A 19,527-nucleotide genomic window follows, 5' to 3' on the forward strand; every position below is an offset into this window, starting at 1 on the left:
CACGAAGGAGAGATCAAATGAAAGTGAATAACATTTATTGAGGTTGAGGAGTTTTGGTGATTAGACTCCATCCATGTAGAGTCTCCATAAACCCACACGGAGACAGGAGATAGGACAGGATCACTCTGAGTCTGGATCCTGGTGGTGGAGTAGATCCAGCAGGTGGTTGATGGAAAGTGTCCCTGGACATCATGGAGGTTATGGTGGTGATGGGGAGGATGAGGCTGTGCAACAGTAGATCTGACAGACAAATAGATTTGCAAAAAAACAAACAAAAAAAAAACAACAACCTGTAATTGATTGGCTCAAGGAAGGCAGGCAGAAAAATCATTGCCAACATTGACCGACAGAGGGAAAAGGCAGAATATGAGGAAAGATCTTTCTTGTTTCACCAAAGCTTCAGATTCAGTGTTTGTACAAGTATCTATTACAACTATTAGAAAACATAGGTCAAACAAGAGGCTGAATATGGTGAATATTAGGATTATTCAAATGATATTTTAGCTTTTCTGGGCAATGACCTCACAACGACCTTAATCACTGTGATGCTCTAGATCACCATATACTGTAATCAGTGCAGTTACCTGAGCAAGCTGAGCACATTTCTCTCTTAGTGCATTACAATCCCTGCAGGAAGTGCAGTAACAGGTTCTTATATCCGCCTCATAGCAGTGAGACCTGTGGTTCAGTTTATATTATTACAGCAATGAAGTTAGGAAAAGGTTGTGGTGATAATTTAACACAAACCAGCTCTGACTCTTATACGTACTGTGTATCTTAGTCTGTCTTACACTTTGCTCCATTGAAAGAAAATCAAATGACTTCAAATGACTGTTTTGTCTCAGGCTTCAGAAAATCCCACACAAAGCTGGGACCAGTTTCACAAAGATACACTTTGACTGCAGTTAGCCTTCAGATAGACGTCTTAATGAACCTGTTACACAGACCTGTCTATCTTCAGGATGGCTAATTTGCTATGAAATCTAAACTTTTTTTAATCTATAGAACATGGCCGGCCCAGCAACAACACCATGCAGCTTAAAAGAACATTTTACTGTAAGTGTAACAATACAAAACACTTCCAGAAAATGTCAGTGCAGTGCAGAGCTGAGCTGCTGTGGCTTCTTCATGTGGCAGGATGCAGAACCTCTCAGTCAGATCAGACAGAAGAAACTGACAGTGTCCTCGCTGCTGTTTATTTCCAGCAGGATACTGCTCTTCCCCTTCTCATTACTTACTCCACAACACTGTTGGCAAGCCACAGATTAGGAGCCATGTTTTCCTCTTTTTTGTCCTTTGGTGTCAGTGATTGTTACCATGGAAACATGGCTCTCAGCTCAGAGGGTGGCTAAATTTGTAGGCTTAAAATAAGTCTGTTTTCATCTTTGTTAAAACTCTCTAACTTGCATTAAACTAATGTAAGAGCAAATTTAAGAGTGGCCTATCACAACAGACCAGTCTAAAACATCTTTGTGGATCCAGCCACATACACACACACACACACACACACACACACACACACCAGTCTCTGCTCCCTGTCAGCTGTGGGGAATCAATCAGTAAATGAAAATAAATAAATGAAAGCATGAACAATGCCAGCTGTCAGCTGCAAATTGCTCAGGAAGGCACCGTGCTCATTGCTCCAGCTCTGCATTAGGATCCATGTTTATTGCTGTACATTTTCACAATCAGTTCCCCAGTGGAGCCGGGGACAGCGTCACATTTCTCCGGATGATCAGAGGGAAGAATTCAGCTCGGCCTGGACCTTATTTATGACAGCAGTTATTAAACTGCCAAGTGTGGCGCCAGTAAATCTCTGTCACCATGCTTAATTTGTTGTGGACTTCAGAGGAAGACGGCTGATGTAGTTGTCATGCTGAGTAATATGGCCTCCTGCTAAACCCCCGTCTAGTGATATAAAACCATGGAAGCAATTTAGCAGGCAGGACATGTGAGGCTCAGGCAGGAGCCTCAGAATGGCAGGTTGGAAGGTCTTCAATTAATAAACCAGTTCAGGAGGGAAGTTCTTCACTTTACACCTGTGGTAAGATTTAGAATGAGTCTTCATAAGCTGCTGGTGTCATTTATAGACGAGGTGACATTTGAAATTCTCACCGGCTTCATTAAAGAAGAGATTCACCCTCAGACAGTCTTAAACTGAAGGATTTAATCAACCTGGGATGTTCAGCACATTTTGTAAATCATGGCTGTAATTCACTTGAACCCACTGTGGAGTATAAAAGACAAGTATGTTAAAATTAATTAGAGAAGAATGTCTTCTTACATCACCTGTGCTGTTTTGTTGTGCTCTGTTATCACCTAAAGGGGGTGCTGAGGTGTTCTGGGCTCAGTGTATGTGCGGTGCAGCTCAAGTGCAGACATCTTCTCCGTGAGATACAACATCCACTTCCACTCAGTCCTGCTCTGTGATTACCTACATTTCCCAGAATGCCTTTTGAGAGCTACAGAATAAAGGTAAGTGACAAAGTCCTGTCACTTAATGGAGGTGTTTGACTTTGTAGGTGCACATGCTGTACTATATATTCATCTTTACAGGATACTGTTTGTAGCTACAGTGTAACAAACCATTTGATACTGACAGGACATGATGGGATATTTGTGCCATGCAAAAGAAGAGATTTTACAATGCTTCTGCCACTACAACTTAACAAAAGGGGTTTTCAAGAATGTTATCATTATTTTTTGTTTCCTGAGGTGTTCTGATTCACCACCATTCACAATTAGTTTTCATTTTTCACAGCCAGGAGAAGCCCCATTTCCTGTTTGCACTGCATATCCATCAACAGCACACTCATGTCTCATCTGTTTGTTTTTCAGTTTGTTTTAGTGACTGTTTTGATGGTACTTTATTTTGACACTGTTCCAGAGTAAACACACTGCAGTTAGTGTGTAGTAAGGATTTGACACACAGCTTCACTTCATAATAAAGCCCAATATAACACAACATATAATACGACATGTTGCTCTTTTGAGGTTTTGTTGGTGGTGAAACAAAGTTCTCAGCTTCTTCTTTTGCTGTAGATCTCGAAACATGAAATTTCTTCATGTTTGAGGATCTAAAACATGTGCTCTTCCTCACTCCAGGTGTCTTCTACCCCTGTAAAATATTTTTTCATGGGTAAAATGGTGTCTAAACTCAGTTATTCATTTGTTTTCCAAACCTGTTTATTGAAATTTATCCCAACATGCACAGGGAAGGAATTAATGGTGGGAAGAAAAAACACCACCATATAAAAGAAAAAGCCCACTATTGAAGGTTTCTGTGTAAACTTAATTTTAGACTTCAGCCTGCTCATGTCCAATAAAGACGTCAGGTTGCACTCGAACAGCAGGCTGGTGCTGGCTGCAAAGGATTGAGATGGAAGTTAAAGGGAGGAGGATGGATTAGAGAGCGACACAACTCTTTACAACACTGCCACCTGCAGGGAGGACAGCTCCAGAACCACAGAGGATGAACACACAACGATCCGTCAGATCCAACATCAGAAAACCATCATCGCTGAGACACTGTCGACAACCTTCAGGACGTCTCACTGCTGTCATGACGAAACTGGGGCGAGGACTCTGGGTCTCCTGCCGACATTTACGACCCAGCGAGCAGCCAGAGAGCAGAGCCTGGAGCTGCTCTCATCTCCACACCACCATCAGTCACTCATGTCAAACCCGCGGAGGACACTTTGGGGAACAGCCAGTTTATTAATCAAATTTGAACTTTGTGTTAGTTTCTCTTTATTCCAGTGCCACCATGGTGAACACTCATGTTAAAAATAAAAAGTGACATTTTTTTTTCTTGTTAAAATGTATAATCATAATGAAGACAGTTAATCATAGAAACTAATCATAGAAACTGACATAATGACCTCACAGCATTTTGGATCAAACTCTTCTCCCTCCAGGCTAACTCAAAGAAACAGAAAGAACAGAAATGGGCCAGGGCAGACAGGAACAAAAACAGCTTCTTACGTATATCCACATTTTTTTTTTAGATATTTCCCATAGACATTATAGGTTTGGTTTGAGGGGGGGATTCTGCTGGATTGTCTCACGTTTTTTTTTCCCTGTAGAGAAGAATCACTGCAATGCAGCAACAGTAAATCTACCGAGGACAGTGAGAGCCTTGAAGACTCTACCTAGTGCACTGAGAGTAGGGGGATCTATCTGGACACACTTGAGTTGGGGTGTTGTGAAGTGCAAACCATTAGTTCTCTAAACCCTCCCTGTTCTAGCTAACATCATTTACCACCCTGGCAAACAAGCAGTGGTAAACTACACCTGAATACATAGCTGGAGTGTGTCCGGCCCTGTAAGTATACTCACAACATAGTTATTTTTCATCATTACAGTACAGTATAGAGCAATAGTTTTCATATACTTTTCATATCTTTTTTTCATATTGCACCATCAGAGAATGGGACACAGAGAAAGATCAACAGAGACTCCATTTCCTAATTAAAACGAGATATGTGCAAACATGACTAAGGACTTTATTAACCAAATCAATTCTTCCCTGTAATATCCACAAATAAAAGTGATTTCTCTTTTTATATATATATTTATAGTAATAAGAATAATAAATCTTCACATTGGATCATTTCATAGTGTGACAAAATGCTTGACTGGGCTGTCCAGCCTCGATCGTTATCCTCATTGTCTTTTAATTGGTCAGTCCCCATGCATCCATAGGAAATAGATTTTTTTTTTCTTCAAAAAAAGTAACAATTGGAGAGCAGCTGAAAAGTTTGGACTGGTGTCAATTGCTTTCATTCCAAGATTTCTCCCAAGTTTCATTCAATGTTTTTTCAGAAGGATATTCCATAGGAAAAAAATGACTCCAAATTGTCATCTTCCACTCCAGAAAAAAAACATGTCCGGGTTCTTATGAAAACATTGTAGTAATGGTGATAATAGATAATTTGGTAATCAATAATTAATGATCATTAATAGCTGACAACTAACAATTAATAATCACTGATTAATTATAAAGAATTAACAAGAATCAAGAATAAATAATGCTCCCTCGTTACTCAATTAGTTTGGCAAAGCTCTGACTGGAGTCATTTCCGATGAGTGAATTTTTTCTCAAGTGAAACAAAAAAAGAAAAAAAAAGAAATACAAACAAGAGATAAAAGAAAGTTCTAAAATAAATAAAAGGAGATTAGTAAAAGTGACCCCGCCCTGGGAGGGAGGGGACATATATACAGAACTGCGTGGTGAAAGTCAGTTTACTGCACTTGAGTGTTAAGTCCAGTGTTAGAGTGAGTTCTAGTCTCGCCCTAGGGGCCCCTGCTGTTATACCAGCGTGTAGGACTTTGCGTAGGGGTTGCTGCTCTGTTTGAGATGTCCTCGCGAGTCCAGCAGGGACTCCTGGGAGGTGCTGAGCTTGGCGGCCTGGGCCAGCTCGGAGCCCTCTCTGTGGGGGAGCGTGGCTGCAGAACCTGGCTGCCACTGGGCCACTGGGTCCCTGCTGGCCTGAGGGGCCTCTGTGGGCGTTGGGGGCGCCATGCGAGAAGGCCGCTTCAGTGAGCGACTCTTCTGGGGCTCCAGACAGGCCTGACCCATGGCAGCTCTCTCCCCACTAGCTGTCCCCCTGGATGACCCTGAGCAGGACATGCCTCGGTTCAACAGGAAGTCCATGCGCAGGTATGGAGGAAGGTGAACCAACTCGCCCCCTGCAGGACGACACAGACCATCAGAGTTAAATATGAGAGACCACACATAGAGACGTGCCTGACCAGCATCACCTCGTCTCGTCACCTTGTACATTTTTTGTCTCTTATCTCTACTATTTTTGATTGCTGTTGAAAATTCACCTTTGTGATCAAAGTAACAAACCAATAGAGTTTATTCAGTATCATCACACAGAAACTGACTTCTTGTGTCTTTGCTGAGCTCATCTAATCTAATTTTAAGACCCTCACCCTCCACCCCCTCTCTTAATAATAATTACATGCACAATATCTTCCTAAAAATTAGTAAGTAATGTCGCAGCAGAGCAGGAAGTCTGTGTTAATCCAATCAAGTCTGATTTTCAACTGTATCATTGTATAATGTAGACTTAGCATATTTGTCACTTTGTCTCTTCAGCAATCAGTGGTGTGTCTGAATGAACAGTATATCTCCATTACAGTAATATAAATGATGTTTGTTTCATGATGGTTTGTTGAACTTCTCTCTGAAAAAAAAGGATGGCCGAGGTTTTAATATCCTGAAAAGAAGATGTTGGATCTGCCACACTGACAGTGGACATTATTAGATGATGTATTTAAGGTCATTTTCTGAATGGAAGCAGCATCTCATTTAGAGCTGTCATACACAAGACAGGACAGGAGAAATACATTTACTGTCTCAACAGAGCAGTTTAGTTTTCTTCCCTGGACTCTTACTTACCAAGATTTGTAATGAGCTCTCATGAATTTTTTGCCAGTGGTTTGAAATAATAGATTTAATGGCTCCTCATTTTCTCTCTAAAAGACTTAAAGCTGAAACAATCATCAACTTGAATTAATTTTTAACACTTCATTAGGATTCAGTGTCAGTGTAAGAGTCACAGTTAACGGTTGGATGTCAACATTAGACACAAAGTTTAGTGATTAGTGTTAACAGTATTATAATGAGGCCTCTAGGTGTCAGGCAGGAAGAGCAGCATGGCCTCACCCGGTCTGTGGGCCTTGGGCACGGCCATGTTCATGACCCGGCTGACGTCCTGAGGCTTGGGCGGGGAAGCAGTGAAGCGGCAGATGCCTGATTCGGACGGTGTGCTGGAGGTCAGGCTGTCGGTGTAGTCATTGGTGCCTGCCGTCATCTGCTCCGAGGAAGTGTCAGAGATGAAGCATTCTGTGATGGTGAACTTGGCGTGGCGCAGCTGCTCCTCCATCTTGGCGTGCTCGTAAGCTCTGGCAAGCTCCTCGTAGGTGGAGGAGGCGCTTTCCGTTGACACCATGCTGCTCCTCGCTCGGTCTGAACGAGGGCCGGAGTTAGTGGAGGGATTAGTGACAAGAGTTAGCGGCAGAATTATTGTAATGTGACTTTGTTAGACAGCTGATACACGTTTGTTGTTATAGATGATGAGAAGTGTTACATCGTTTTAAAGAAACTGCATCCAGATCAGCTGCTCACCTGTGTCCTGAGATGGGCTGACGCTGTAGCTGTCACTCTCCTTGTCAACTGAGCCTGCGACTCTGGGTGTGGGCAGCCTCCAGTCAGTGCTGAGAGTGTGAGAGGAGACAGGGGGGTGTGGCCGGTTCAGGGTCCACTGGCTGGCATAGCGGTTGCGAGCAGCCGGGCCGGCTTTGGCTGTGCGGCGGGCTGTGGGGTCTGAGAGTAAGGAGGAGAACACACTGTGTTTATGGAAGTCACAGGAAGATAATGAAGTGGTCACGGTCACAACGGTAATGGTAACAGCTGCTACACCTGGTATCAGTTGCCACCAACTTTTCCAAAACCTGCAACTTCACTTCTGGACATAAAAGCTGATTTTGCCTGAACTAACCAAATAATAACCATAGACTGTAAATAAAGATGGATGTAGCCTCTGCAACGACAACCACATGTTTCTGTAGAGCGGTTTTGAAGCTCAGAGTGAGCTGCTCCACTGTTGCTATCTTGGCAGGAATTGACTCTGCCAAGCTCCCAGCAAAGAGGTGGAGCGTGTGTGGAGACTTCGGTTCATGCTGCTTTGTGGCAAGCATATACTCAAAGAGGCCATGCCCTCAATGATGCAGAATGTTAGGGTTTAATAAAATTTAAACAGGTGAGTTATATAAAAATTTACCTCCATACAGTTGTCATGAAGGAGGAAATTATAGATACCAATTTTTTTTTTTTACCAGGCTGTAAACATGTTTTAACATGAGAGTCTAACACTTTGATGATAACTACAGTAATATAAACAGATATGCTTTGGATAAAAATACGTAAATAAAAACTGAAAAACCCTCATACTTTGTAGAATGTTAACCAAACATAACATAATTATTATGTAAATGTAGGACTTTTAATTCTCTGACCTCGTCACTCACAACAAGGAGACACTAATATAGCAGGAAGTGAGGATTATTTCTTCCCTGAAGTGGAACATAGACTCAGGGTCTACAGGTGGATGCAGGGTGAAGGTGGGGCTAATGAAAAGCTGTAGGGGTGAGCAATGAGGCAACAGGCATGCAGCTAAAGAGTGAGCAGCTGAAGAACACCTCCATCACCTCCATGTTGCAGTGACAGGAATATGTCCTGAGTGTAGTGACCAGTCGAGTGGACTTCACTTTGTTCTGTACAATCACCAAAACATGCAGCATTCACCAGCAGTAAAAGGAAAAGTAGCAACAATAAACAAAAGTAAAAGCTGCTGGGAAAATGAACATGGCTGCGACAATAGAAAAAAAAATACAATCACATGTGCATTTTATGTGTTATGAAGTTAAAAAAAGGAGTCCGTACTGGACTTACTGGTTCCTGGTCTGGCATCGGACACATCTACCAGTGGACCGGTGGCCTGGGACAGGGACTGGTAGTGGACAGTGTGGGTGACTGTGGACGACTTCTGTTTCTGGGTCTCCCCGAAGTCATTATCAGTCAGTAACACAGTGGACCTGTCGTCTGTGGGACAGCAACCAAAACATAACCAGCTTTATTTCCTGTCTGAATTTTAAAAACAACAAGCTGCAAGATGTACTGCAGAAGTACACAACCAGCAGTGTCCTTACCAACAGTCTCCATGGTGTCTCTCTCCTCTATCAGGAGCTGGGCTCTGGGGATGTCGATGTGCATGCGGAGCGTCTGCTGCTGTTTGTTAATTGGCTCTGCTGGACGTGTGTTCTTACTGAAAAGCACAAAACAAAAGCTGATAAGTTATGAGAAATTCTTGCAGTAATTAACTCCGTTCAGACATTATTCTGTTCACAATGAGATACTTGTCTTGGTAATAGCAGAGCAGCGATGTCGTCTTACCTCATGAGCATCTCAGCCAAACTTTTCGCATCTGGAAAAAAAACCAGAAAACATCATTTCACTTCTTCAACACAGTGAGAGAACAGAGGCAAACATCTGTCCAAAAGTTGCCCTCATCTCACCTCGGAGCCTCTTCAGCCTCTGCTCCCGCCTCCTCCTCCTCAGCACCAGCAGCCCGATGAAGATTACGACGATACCCACCAACACACAGGAAATGGTCACCATCATTTTCAAACCTTCGCCGCCCCCTGAGTTGTCCTCACTCACATTGGGTGCCTTCACCAGAGGTGCAATGGTGCCTGTGCAGAGGTCACATGTTACGTGTTATCACAGATACTGGTGCTTCTGAATGACAGGTATCATATTGTTTAAATCCTGATCAAGACTATCAGGAGCTTAAAGCTTAGGAGTTCATCGTGTACATTGTTCCACCACAAGCTGCTGCACTTGACCTTTTGCTGAACTAACAGTAAAACCTGGTTCCCATTCTGCCAAACTGTGCTTAAACAAGAGTGAACTCACAACATCACATGTTCAGGCTGATCTCTCTCCTCAGCTGCTGTGGGATATAAGTGAAGGTGGTTGGTTTTTAGAAATGGTGGGGGCAGAAAACCACTGATCTCCCAGGGTGCAATATGAGCTGGCAGCACTCAGATCCCTTTATCTCAAAGGAGATCATGAAATTCTTTAACTCTGGTGGTGGCATTAAGTGAGCCTGTGATGGAGGTGTCATAACCAGCAACACACACACTGGCTGCAGCTGCTGTAGTCAGCATGAAATGTGTTTTTTATTGCCCAATTCATCAAGGGAACCTCAATCTCCTCAAGCCTCAAGCGCTGCCATTAACAGGAAAAGTGATTTATCCTCTTTGCCTTAAAATACCACTGTTAGCCAGACTCAGTAACAGTTAGTAAAACTTTTAGCACAGATTCTCTACTTGTTCAACCGTCAGTGTCAGTGTTCACTTTATACTTCCTCTGGAGCAGCTGGTGAATCATACATTCACAGTTTCAGCAGGTCATGACAGATATTTCAGAGACTGTGTTCTGAGTAACTCGTCTGTATCGTCCCATGCCATCGTGTTAACTCACTGCCATCGTAGCTGAGAGTCGCAAACTTGACTCTCTTCTCAGCGTAGCCAGCGCTGTTGTAGACCTTCATCTGCAGCTCGTACCAGGTGGCCTCCTGCAGGTCATACAGGATGTAGCTCTTGGTGAGGGAGGTGCGCTGCGCTGTGGTCCACGTGGGCGAGTCCACAGGCCGATACTCCAGGGTGAACGAGGTGATGGGGCACCCACCGTTATTCCAGCCGTTCAGGTTTATCTTGACCCGAGTGGCGTTGATGCTAGTAAAGAGCTCCTGCTCTTTAGAGTACTGTGGTTCTGCAGAGGGAGGGGGAGGAAGTGTTACGTCAGTGAGAACGAAACTTTGAGAAAAGTAAAAAACTGCAAATCATGGACAAAGGTTCAGTATAAAACATCACTTACAATAAGCTGGAAGTGTGTTTTAGTAAATCTAAGGAGTGACACTGACTGATAATGTGTGTCAGGGCCTTTATATTGCATCATGAACCGGTTAATCTGATAATTAATCACATTATCAGAAAAGAACAAAACTTTGTTTACACTATATAATATTTTAAACTATTATTAAACTGCATGTATACTGTGTTTATCACATTATCAGTTCCAACATGAGAATAAACAAGCAAAAACTGAGCTAAGGAGTATTTTAAGTAAAAAATTTTCCAAACAGAAATAAATGTGCAAGTGTTTTTCACTGTGCTGTCAAACTTCAGACATGTGAGTACTCCACTTATAAACATAATTAACTAACTGTAATACTAATACCTTTCCCATGAGTCTTTGCTTCAATGATCTCACTGATGCGTCCCGGCCCCACTGCATTCTGGGCAGTGAGGGTGAACTTGTACCAGGTGCCACACTTGAGGTTCTCCAGCCGATAGGAGCGCTCACTGGGACTGATGGCGAAGTTCCCCCACTGCTCACTGTTGTCCTCTGAGTACTGCAGGATGTAGCCTGGGGAGGACGAAGGTGGGGAGATGAATGTGGATTAACATGGGAGGAAAAGAGAGAAAGAAACAAAGCAATGCAGAAAACACAGTGTGGGGAGTGTCTGACCTCTTATTGAGCTGCCTCCGTTGTCTCCTGGGATCCAGGAGAGGGTTATAGAGGTTGTGGTGGTCTTGGTCACTGTGAGACGAGGCTGGTCAGGTGGAACTACGAGAAAGAAAACAAACACAACTCTCAATAGATTTCGATTATGATTATCAAAAAGTTCTGTAAATACATTAACATCCATCCACAGGTGCAGCATCCTCAACATGTTACCTGGGTGCAGGTGTTTCAGGTGTGTACAGATGTGCTGTTTGCCCACATGTTGTATTTCTTACCTTGAACCTGCAGGTTGAGGACAATCTTGTCAGACCCAAAGCTGTTACTGGCCACACAAGTGTAGTTCCCAGAATCCTCTGCTTTCACTGTGCGGATAACGAGACTGCCGTTACCGTGGACGCTGCGCCGGCTGTCAATCACAACAGGTGCTGGGGTACCATTGCTGAAACACAGATGAGTTTAGAATCAGCTTCATGTTTTCAGTGTCAGTGGTAACAAATAGAAATAATTCAATTAATATCAAAGCCACTGTCTGAAACAGTTTGCAGCTTTGAGGCTGATGGGTACTCACATCTCCTTCAGCCACTTAATGGTTGGGGATGGATCACCCACTGCTTTACAAGGCAGCACAATGTCCCTCATCCAGGGGGTGGTTACTGTCCTGTTGAAGGTCAGAATCCGAGCTGGAGCTACAAAAGTACACACAAGCTTCATCAGCCCACACAGGAGATATAAATATACAAATAAATGTCTTGTTGTTTTTTTTTAAAGATTTCAGACTGTGTTTTTCAGACTGTGTTGTCCTCTCTAACCTCTAACCTCACTGAGTCAGAGCTACGGGCTCAGGAGGCAGAGTCTGATGTGGTTTCTCTCTCCATCTGAGCAGCAGAAAGGAGAGGACATCCATCACCTAGACCTCAGACAAGATGTGCATGTCCTGCTAGGGGCTGTGGGTCCTGACTCCAGACACCAGGGGGGTTATCAGCATATGCAATCAGCTTATCAGCTCACACCAAGCATGTTAATGCTGACAGGGCCAAACACGGGGTTATTTACATTCAGCTGATGCTCCCCTGCCTGTCTTCTAATAGAGAGATATTCGGAGTGAATGGAGACTTTTTCAGCCGCCCACATGGGTGAAGTGTGTTGTGGAAAACGGGTGAAGGAGGGCCATCCTTATCAAGAGATTGTGTTAGCGTTTGAACTCACACTAGTAAACGTAAGGCCTTAAAATCTGAAATCTTTCAGACAAACCTGGCTGACTGAACTGTCAAACTTCACCTACCCTCAGCCATGGGCTTGACGGTGATGATTTCACTGGCATTTCCACGGCCTGCGGCGGTGACGGCCACCACCCAGATACTGTACTGCCGGTTCCTGCTCAGGTTGGGGATGCGGTAGAAGAACACATCTGGGGCTGCCTCAAACTCACTGCTCACCTGAGTGACGGAAAAAATTCACAACTGTGTCATGTGCTGCTGCAGATCAACCCATGGTTTTCTATCTTCACTTCATTTTAAAGATGAGTCTGGTGATATTCTATGTTTTTCTTATTTTCGACAAATCCTAACAATAACAAATGCACCTTACTAACAGGTACAGTACTGTCTGTATATCCAAAACCTGATATATCTTATTCCTCTGTGCCATAGAGCAAACTAACACAAACTACTAAAACACATCAGTGTTATGTGGTTTATTGTTGGTTGAATAGAAACCAGCATAAAAGTCAGTATTGTACCACCCTCTCTGCTTTCAGCTGTGTTGCACCTTTGAGCACACCCAGCAGTGATGTCTGAAATATGTTTCTATGTCACTGCAGCAAGGTGAGACGGTAAATAACAGGATGTAAGCAAACACAAGATTTTTATCTGGTGTTCGACCTGTGACAATTATTTCTGGGGGCGGTGTTAAAACACCACTGACATTACTGCTTTAAAACTGATACCGTGGGCTTCACATTAGCATTCATTTGGAGTCATGTGTCTGGCTATCTATTGAATCTAAGTCCAATATTCCCTGTGTTTGGTCTCCACCAGCTCCTGAGGGAAATGTCTATCTCATTAGCTGCTAAATGCTCCACTACATTCACCAGATTTTAGTTCTGGGCAGTTACAGTGGATATTTAAAGCTTTTCAGCTGAAAGGTTTTTTGAATGAAAACGAGCAGCGAGAGTGAATGAAAACAGTAAAGCTGCGGGCTAGAAAATCAAAACAATGAGCTGAAAGACACATAAAACTCCATGGAGTTACAGTAAACTGCAGAGTTGGGTTATTATTCTCTGTGGTTTGTCCTTACCAGTGAGTCCCTTCTCATTACATACAGTCTATTAATCCATTTATATCATACATTGAATATTGCTGCTTTATGTTTTAACAATGTTTGCTAAAAACTACAGTGTCCAGCTGTTGTAGGAAAATACTGTAGCAGCAAATATCCACCAACATTTTTAGGAAGTGAGAAATTATCAAGAGACAGATGAACACTGATGATTTTGGTCTTTTCATGAGATCCTCTGTTAATTAGAAAAGAGAGTAATGCCTAATGTTATGTTATGTTATGTTAATGTTATGTTTGTTAAGTTATATTTACTGTATGGCTCTATGATGCAAATCTTACAACTAATATAATCATCACAGCAGCCTTCATTATGAATTGTTTATACATTTAATGCACAAACTAAATAAAATTCTCATTTATTATTTAATTTTATTTGAAAACACTGAACATGTTACCGTGGGGTGTGGGTTGGAGCAGAAAACTGTGTATTTCCTGATGATGCCGTTCACTTTGAGAGGAGGAAGCCAGGACACAAACACCACGGAGTTGGATGCAGCTGCTGCCTTCACACCTGCCGGAGGACCAGGAACTAAAAGGAAAAGATGATCTAGTTGATATATTTCCCACATTAAGACAATATTACTACGTTTTTACACTGATTTTAAGACAAGACAGCATATGGACAAATCTCTACAGGACTTTCTGCTTCATGCTAGACTTATATTAGATCTAGTTGCCTCATTTTTACCACAGGGGTTCATTTATTAGACTAAAACATTCTCAATTTAGCAAAAACATGACATTTCTACATTTCATGTAAACAGGGACCCTTTACTTCAGCCCAAGTCTGAGGATATCTGTTAAACTGCTTTGGAGAGACACAAGTTCACATTACCGTCCTCCTTGGTGCGAGTGTAAATCTGTTCGCTGCGAACACCATCTCCAGCTCTGGTGAAGGCCAGCACCTGGATGCTGTAGTTGGTGTACTTCTCCAGTCCATCCAGCTCCAGAGAGGGCTTCGAGGTCGTCACGTTCCTGATCTCTCCGAGCTCTGATGGACAGAGGAGAGCGGAGGGATGAAGTAAAATATGTGAGGACACCTCAGGTCAAAGACCTTATCCAATGCAACTCTCTTATTGTAAATAACTCAGTGATGAGACAAGCTGACACAGGTTCATACATGTGACTCATATATTATATAGTGGATCACATACATAAAAGTAGTTGTTAGGCCCTTGGGTGTCATAGTACAGCCTTGGATATAATGGCATATTCAATCACCAAGTTAAAACAACCCTGCATCCTTGACTGGCAACCTGCTACCTCAGCTGTTAGGGTTTGAATTATTGATGTCACTGCTCTCTGTCCATATCCTCCTTCATACCGTTCACTCCTCCCTGTGCTTTTCACTTCTCTCCAGAGATCTATGAGACCAGCTGCATTTCTTCTTCTCTGGCTGTTAATGAGCAATTAAAACACCTGGAATACCCACCACACTGACATTTTACCACACAGTAAATGCTTTTTACACATAGTTGTGTGTTTGTCTATTCTCTTGTTATATCAGCCAGACAGGAAAATAGTAACACTTCTACATCTGAAAGAATTAAACAATGAATCAGTTAATGAACAATAAATTCTGCATTTTCTGCATCTGCAGCTTCTGTGGGAAACTGTCAAAGGAATTTCTAACTGTTTTGTGGACATGTTAAAGACAAATAAATAAATAAAAAAGAAATCAAATAATCAGAAAATAATTATTTGAACTGGAAGAGCAGATTACTCAGTGATGGAAATGAGTAGTTGTTTTATTGAGACAAAAAATTGATATTTTATGGTTGTGTTACATTTACTTCACTTACATGAATTTAGTGTTTGTGTATTAATCAATGAAACCTTAATATAACCCTGAACTCTTATTGTCTAAGCAGTACCAGTGTTTGAAACCAAACTGATTTCAACATCACTGGTAAACTGATACAACCTGCAGTTAGAACGGGCTTGTATCCCCCTCTGCTGGCCAATGAGATTATTTTCTCTCATACTCATGAACTGTACTTATCTGTCATGACGTGGTATAGAAAACGTTAAATAACAAAATGTGAATGTGTATGTGAAGTGCATTATATGTGTATATATTTGCATACAATATAAGCCAAATCATTTACAAATACAGACTCTAAGTTCAGGTTTGAGCATTCACCCTCTGAGCCACAGACTGTTACCATGCAAAGTAATCCTGGCTGTCAAGTCCTGAGTGTTCATGCTCTATAAGCGTGCCAACATGATGTGACAGTGCAGGGGTCAAAGGTAATCGTGCTGTCACAACCGATCCTACTGACACAAACCCGGCATGTGACAATGGCATGCCGTGCTGTCTCACTTCTACAGGACCACTCAGACAGCAGAGGTTACCTAAATACCCAGAATCCACTGTAATAAAGTATAAACTACAGTTTACTCATCAGCATCAACAGCAGCGCTCATGAGCTTATCGCTTTATTACTGAAACACAGCATGATCCAGTTTTTAGCTCATAGCTTTAAGCATTTTGTTTTGAGATTAATAGATAAATAAAAACTGACTCACGTAAAGCAAGGACCTCAGCCAGGACGTCGACAAACAGGAACACATTTGATGGAAGGTAATTTAAGTAATTATTGTCTCAGTTTCACCCACCAGATCCACCAGGGTGGGTCTCTCTCTTTCTCTAGTGAATCTAGTGAATGTTTTCTACATTAGCTAGTAATAAAATGAAGACTGGAATGTTGGTCAGTCACCAAAGTCCTTTAAGCCCTTTAGGGAAAGTGATATATTATTTAATATTTTCTATCTTTCCATTGTTTCCCTCAACTTTTTTATGTAGTAGTTTCTATGACTGTCCCCACTGTTTCCATTGTTTGGTAATTTATGTGACTGATTTAGTCGATTTCACTGAATTTATGTGATGCAGTAGAATTTGATATTTTCCTTGATGTTGAATGTGCTTGTGTCTGTATATGTTGCTTGTCCTGCTCTGTGATGTTGATGATGCCTAATGAAGTTTTCTTTTACACTGCAACGTTTCTCTGTTGAGTTATATTTACTGAGGACATTAGTACAGTGTGCAGAGCTTTTGTCTGAACTGTGTGGTCAGAGAACCTGCAATCACAGAGTCATGACAGTTATATTTTAAGAACACTTCAGTTCCTGCTGAAAATGTTTTTATTTTTTCCTCAATATTTTGATGACAGTTGTAGATTCCTTCAGACTGTGGCTGTTGTATCTTTTTAGGTAAAAGTCTAATGTTAATGTTTATGTGAACACTAATGCATACTCACTGCATTTTTTTATGTCTCAGACATGATGAAACTAACACTTATGTCTTTTAGTAGTGTCCAGATGTTAGTGTGTACCTCCATCAGGCAGGTTAGCCCAGTAGATGACCCTGAAGCCCAGCAGGTTGCCGTTCAGAGCGTCTTTGGGAGGGGTCAGCCAGGACAGAGAGATGACCTCTGGAGACGTGGCTGTGGCCTGGACGTTCTCTGGAGGACGACTGGGTACTGAGGAGGGAAAACCAGGGACAGACAGACTGTGAGAACAGTGGACTGACAACATGTGGCAGCTCCCTCTGATCTCCACTAGGCTGTGATATATCCTCACAAATCTCTCCAAAATTAAACCACTGCCTCACGGAGCTCAGCATGTTCACAGCTGAGTTGTGATGGAGAACACACAGGGGTAAAGAGAACATCAAATAAAGACTTAATAATAAATAAAAATACAATTATAAAGTGTTAGGTGTAATTAACACTTTAAATATCATGTGTTTTTAATTAAATTCAGACTTGTATTACTGTAAGACATTTTTTTAAAAATCAAAAAAATTTTCTCACTATTGTTTCATACAGAATATTCTACTTTTATTGCTGACACTATCACTTCACCGAGCTTGAGAAAATATTCCCTCCTGTCTTACCGTCCTCCAGCGTGGTGGCCGCCACCTCTGTGGAGGAGGGCCCCGTCCCAGCGCTGTTGCTGGCTTGCACCACGACTCCATACTGGGTGAACTTCTTCAGGTTGTCCAGCACCAGGCTTTCTGCATTGTCCCCTGTTGTTTCAACGCTGATCACACTGAACTGGTAGTTTCCGCCTGAGCTGTACTCTCTGTAGCCCACTTGGTAGCCTCGGATGGCCCCATTCTGCAGGTGCTTCTTGGGAGCCTGAGAGAGGAATGGCAGAGATTATTTGAGACAGTGGAGATAAACATCCCTGTATTTTTTAGACACGTTAACTGACTTTGAATTCACCTGACTAAATAAGATGAGGAGTGTTTTAAATGACACAAATTTTCCAATAAGACGTCTGTATGGTGTTTGTGTCGTCCCATGACCTTCAAAATCCAGGGAGGTCACTCCCTGTTTTTCACCTGTGCTCCTGACAGTTCCTGTTCACACCTGGGAGTTAAATGTATCTTGGGCTATCCAATCACATGCCAAGAGCTCTACACACCTGATTACACCCAAAATGCATTAAGGATGTATTCAGATCTGATTGGTCAATCATCAGTTATGGCACCACACACTTTGTGTAGTGTAGCATGAATATAAATACATTCGAGACATAGTAAGGTACAGTATGTGAATAGCATTATAATGCTTCCAAACACTGTTTTCTTTCTTTGTCCCCCCCCCCCCCCCCCCCCCCCCCCCAGCTGCATGAATGAGAGGACATATTTTTCTTAAACAGCACTCGTGGTTGTAAAATGAGAGTCTCATTTGTGAAGTTTATTGAGATTCATTCTGGTGCAGTATTCCACACACAATCCAAATAACTCTGAATAACCTAGGTTTAAACAGGGCCAAAATGCACACAATGGAAAGTGAATCATAACCTGCAGAAAATGTGTTACCTCACTTAAACGACCAGACAAGAGAAGAAGACTGGTAACACACACAGTTCTCTACCTCAGCATGATGCTGTTTGCCTCCAATATCCTGCTTGAAATTCATAAAGTGAAACAAAGTCACAGCTGGGAGCCGACCAGTACCACTTCAATCTAAGCAGCTCGTCTGGAGCAGCAGCAGGTTAAACGTTTAGTTCAGAGTTGATGTCGAAGAGAGAACACAATTTGATTTACTTTGCAGATTAGTTATTTTAGCCACAAATCGAACCTCAGTGCTGTCGACTGATTGGACTTGTCTGGACACAGCTTCACACTCACATACACATTAACTTACCCTCCAAGTGACTCGGATGCTCTGAGAGGAGAGGGCTTCCAGCTGCACGTCCTGAGGTGGTCCATCAGGAGCTGAGATCACATCACCAACACATGCACCTCATGAAACTGTACACATCAACAGCTGTCTCAAAGAATAGAGTGAGCTCTGGCTATTTTAACAAACATGAAGGTTGTATTTATAGGTGGCTGCTGAAGAAGTGCTCTGTGGGGGGGGGTTGTGGAGGGGGGAGATGAAGGCATGGAGGGGGTCAGCCTCAGTCTATTGACTGTAGTGTGACATTTACTACTGAGGCCGCTAATTGAAAAGTTCTGCTTTTAGTGCGGGGTCAGCGTGTGTTCAATAATGCAACAGAGCTGATGGAGCTGATGTCACCAGGCTGTTAATGAATTGACTCAGTTGGCCCTTTACCTCTTTTCACCTCTTGTCTTTCACTCTGATCTCTCTCACTGTGTTTCTGTTACTATGATTTGTTGGATCATAATTAAATTACTGTAACTTCTTATTATTTGTGTATTTCAAAATAAGAGCAGAAATTGAGTGTCTGTAACATCTGTGACTGTAACTCTGTATGAGGGTGGCTGCAGGAAGAAAAGAATTGTCCCCACCTGCTTCGTCAGTGGTGATGGTGAGCTCGTTGCTGGCCTCGCTCTTGCCGATCAGGTTCTTGGCAAACATGCGGATGTTGTAGGTGGAGGAGGGGTGCAGGTCGATGATGGTGGCCTGGTTGAGCTGAGGTGAGACATCTTTGGTCTTCTGAGCGGTGTCCCAGGAGGCTGTGGAGGGGAGAGGCCAAGGTTTATTGGGGTTGCTGAGGTCAAATCCAGTTAAGTGCATTAGGACAGGCTATATGACATTTTAGTGCTGAGACAAAGGGAATGCAGAGATAAATTCACTGACTAAAACACACGATTCTTGATAAGCTTT

At 42.5% G+C, this 19,527-nt stretch overlaps 1 protein-coding gene across 8 annotated transcripts in view; it reads right to left on the reverse strand.

The window, feature by feature from the left end:
* Positions 1-3,694: 3,694 nt before the first annotated feature.
* The window catches only part of dscama (Down syndrome cell adhesion molecule a), a 114,706-nt gene continuing 98,873 nt past the window's right edge, over positions 3,695-19,527 (reverse strand). For 6 of the 8 annotated variants that reach the window (XM_071460491.1, XM_071460489.1, XM_071460487.1 and 3 more), the window contains 19 exons: positions 19,209-19,376; positions 18,601-18,671; positions 17,340-17,583; positions 16,777-16,923; positions 14,277-14,432; positions 13,837-13,970; positions 12,387-12,540; positions 11,673-11,790; positions 11,380-11,543; positions 11,108-11,206; positions 10,817-11,005; positions 10,058-10,348; positions 9,088-9,264; positions 8,966-8,996; positions 8,722-8,837; positions 8,456-8,614; positions 7,139-7,336; positions 6,677-6,979; positions 3,695-5,691 (listed from right to left, as the gene is read on the reverse strand). In XM_071460491.1, the coding sequence (XP_071316592.1) occupies positions 5,312-5,691; positions 6,677-6,979; positions 7,139-7,336; positions 8,456-8,614; positions 8,722-8,837; positions 8,966-8,996; positions 9,088-9,264; positions 10,058-10,348; positions 10,817-11,005; positions 11,108-11,206; positions 11,380-11,543; positions 11,673-11,790; positions 12,387-12,540; positions 13,837-13,970; positions 14,277-14,432; positions 16,777-16,923; positions 17,340-17,583; positions 18,601-18,671; positions 19,209-19,376 (3,299 nt within the window). In that variant the 3' untranslated portion in view covers positions 3,695-5,311. The remainder of the gene's footprint in view (positions 5,692-6,676; positions 6,980-7,138; positions 7,337-8,455; positions 8,615-8,721; positions 8,838-8,965; positions 8,997-9,087; positions 9,265-10,057; positions 10,349-10,816; positions 11,006-11,107; positions 11,207-11,379; positions 11,544-11,672; positions 11,791-12,386; positions 12,541-13,836; positions 13,971-14,276; positions 14,433-16,776; positions 16,924-17,339; positions 17,584-18,600; positions 18,672-19,208; positions 19,377-19,527) is intronic. The other 2 variants (XM_071460486.1, XM_071460492.1) reach the window with 2 other exon arrangements.

This window comes from Trachinotus anak, unplaced genomic scaffold, assembly GCF_046630095.1.
Source record: "Trachinotus anak isolate AG129_WGS33_773 ecotype Australia unplaced genomic scaffold, CSIRO_AGI_Tana_v1 ptg000024l, whole genome shotgun sequence".
Classification (NCBI taxonomy): Eukaryota; Metazoa; Chordata; class Actinopteri; order Carangiformes; family Carangidae; genus Trachinotus; species Trachinotus anak.